The sequence below is a fragment of the Monoraphidium neglectum genome (assembly GCF_000611645.1).
Source record: "Monoraphidium neglectum strain SAG 48.87 unplaced genomic scaffold scaffold05020, whole genome shotgun sequence".
In the NCBI taxonomy this organism is placed as follows: domain Eukaryota; kingdom Viridiplantae; phylum Chlorophyta; class Chlorophyceae; order Sphaeropleales; family Selenastraceae; genus Monoraphidium; species Monoraphidium neglectum.
In genome coordinates, this window is record NW_014008610.1 from 1 (window position 1) to 2,470 (window position 2,470).

At 68.5% G+C, this 2,470-nt stretch overlaps 2 protein-coding genes across 2 annotated transcripts in view; one reads left to right on the forward strand and one right to left on the reverse strand.

Annotated features, from left to right (window-relative positions):
- Positions 1 to 39: 39 nt before the first annotated feature.
- MNEG_15090 (DEAD (Asp-Glu-Ala-Asp) box polypeptide 47) lies at positions 40 to 1,206 on the forward strand (the record flags this gene model as incomplete). The annotated part of the gene is made up of 3 exons (XM_014036438.1): positions 40 to 302; positions 548 to 704; positions 1,060 to 1,206. 3 exons carry the CDS (start codon positions 40 to 42, stop codon positions 1,204 to 1,206), a joined length of 567 nt encoding a protein of 188 aa, XP_013891892.1.
- Positions 1,207 to 1,861: 655 nt separating this feature from the next.
- Positions 1,862 to 2,470, reverse strand: part of MNEG_15091 (hypothetical protein) — a gene marked incomplete at both ends in the record, with an annotated part of 1,255 nt that continues 646 nt past the window's right edge. The window contains one exon of the mRNA XM_014036439.1: positions 1,862 to 2,456. Within this exon, the coding sequence (XP_013891893.1) occupies positions 1,862 to 2,456 (595 nt within the window). The remainder of the gene's footprint in view (positions 2,457 to 2,470) is intronic.

The window sequence follows — 2,470 nt, forward strand, 5'->3', positions numbered from 1 at the left end:
CCTCCACTCCCTCCCCACACCCCCACCCTCCAACCCTCCATGCCCCTCCCTCAGATCTTCACGCGCACCTGTGACTCAACCCGCAAGATCGCCCTCTCCCTGCGCAACCTCGGCTTCGGCGCCGTGCCCATCCACGGCCAGATGAGCCAGCCCAAGCGCCTCGGCGCCCTCAACAAGTTCAAGGCCGGGGAGAGGGCCATTCTGGTGGCGACAGACGTGGCGGCGCGCGGCCTGGACATCCCGAGCGTGGACGTCGTCATAAATTATGACGTGCCGGCCAACAGCAAGGACTACGTCCACAGGTGCGCGGCATTCAGGCCACGGGCGTACGCGGGGGCGGGCGCGGGCGCGGGAGGTGGTGGCACGGTCAGTGCCAGCGGCCGCGAGGCGACTGAGCCTTTGGGGGCGTTGTGTGGTAAGAGGCCGGCCGTTGTGCTGTCATTGCTGGCGCCTCGTGCCGACGCCTTGCGCCGACGCGTCGCACCCAGTGAGCCCAGGGCTGCGCCGTCAACCCCCGCACTGCACTCCCATGCCGTCTGTTCTGCAGGGTGGGCCGCACGGCGCGCGCGGGGCGCAGCGGGCGCAGCGTGACCATCGTGACTCAGTACGATGTCGAGATGTTCCAGAAGATAGAGCACCTCACGGGCGTCAAGATGGAGGCCTTCCCGGCTGAGAGGGAGGAGGTGCTGCTGCTGCTGGAGCAGGTGGGGGGCGGCGGGGTGCTCATGCACCGGGGGCGGGGGCGGGGGAACTCTGGGGGCGCCGGCGGAGCGCTGGGGCTGGGGGCGGCTGAGGGTTGGCGGCGGCTGCGTGTTGCTTGCGCGTGCGTCGCGGCGCTTGCCCCGTCCGCGCCGCACAAGCCCGTTGCTTATGGTCAGGGCGCTGCGGAGCGCACCACTGACGCAACAGCGAAGTTCGAGCGCCTGCAGCTTCACAAGAATTGCCACAAGGCACTCCCCGCACCTCCCTGATCCCACCCTGAAACAAAAGCACACTCATGCGCGCACACACTTTTAATCTTACACTAACACACTCTCTCTCCCTTTGTCGCACACACAGGTAAGTTCTGCCCAGCGCATTGCCACGATGCAGATGAAGGAGGCGGACTCAGGCAAGGGCAAGAAGAGGGGCGGCGCCGGCGGCGACGAGGACGAGGGGCGGCGGGGCTTCATGGCCAGCGGCGGCGGCAAGAGGGGGCGGCGGTGAGGGGGCGGGCGTGATTCCCTCCCCAGCAGTACAGCGTTGACGGCGGCGGCACTGACGTGTTTTCGGCGGCCGCTCACACTCTTGCGTGTGGCGCAGGCAGTCCTGTGTGCTTGTGTGTTGTTTGACTGATCGAGGTGTTGTTGGTCTCTCACACGTGTTGTCTTCTGCAGCGCTGCAACATTGCGCCGCCCGTCACAATTATACAGAAGCAAACACCATCTTGAGCGAGCGGCGGTCCCCTGGCAGGGCGACTGCTAGCTGACAGCGAGGCGCGTCAACCTTGACCTGAACCATTTGTGTTAATGCATTCAGCGGCGTCCGGCCGCCAAGGCAATTGAGAGCAGAGCACATCGATTGGGGCTGATATCATGTCCCTGCGTTGCCAGACAGGTGTGTGCACAGCAGACGTTGCAGGCCCTGCACTCCCAAGCAGGGACACCCAAGCAGCGGCGCGTGTGCACGCGACGGCAGCTCTTGAGCTAGCAGCGGCAGCCCCCAACAGCACCAGGCTCAGCAAGACAGCGACGCCCCTGTTCCTCAAGTCGCCACCACGTGCTTACTGTCAGCACATCCCCAGGCAGAACCTTGCATTGCAATGCGCAGCGCGTACAGGCAGATACGAGGCGGCCCAGAAGAAACGAAAAACGTGGCGCCGTCACGCCCAGGGCGCCGCCGCCGCGGCCGCCGCCGCGCGGCTGCCCGGCCCCGGCGAGCTGACCACCTCTGCCACCTGCAGCATCACCTCCTGCAGCCGCCACACGCTGCCCTTCTTGCTCATCTTCCGGAACAGCGCCGCGGTGCGCTTGCCGCCCTCTTCAGGGGCGTCCGGCGCACCGCCGCCGCCGCCGCCGCCGCCGTCTGCGCTGCCGCTGGTGATGATGGGGCGGAAAGCCGCCCCCGGCGGCGGCTCGTCCACTTGGAGAGGCTCCTCAAATTCTACATCCTCCTCGGCCGCCGGCGGCAGCGCCGTCGGCGGCGGCGGCAGCACCACCGCACGCCTGCCGCCGCCGCCGTGCGAGAGGGAGGGGTCTGCAGAGGGTTTCAAGATGCTGGCCGGCCCCCTGGGGCCCAGCCGGCTGCCGCCGCCGCCGCCGCTGACGCTTGCCGATTCGCTGCCGCCCGCAGGCTCGAGCGCGCCGCGCGGCGCCGCCGGCGCCTCGTCGTTGCCGTCCGCGAAACGCAGCCTGAGCACGTGGGGATGCTCGCCCGCCAGCGGCGGCTGCGGCGGCGGCGTGCCGGCGCTGCCCTCGCTGCTGGCCAGGCC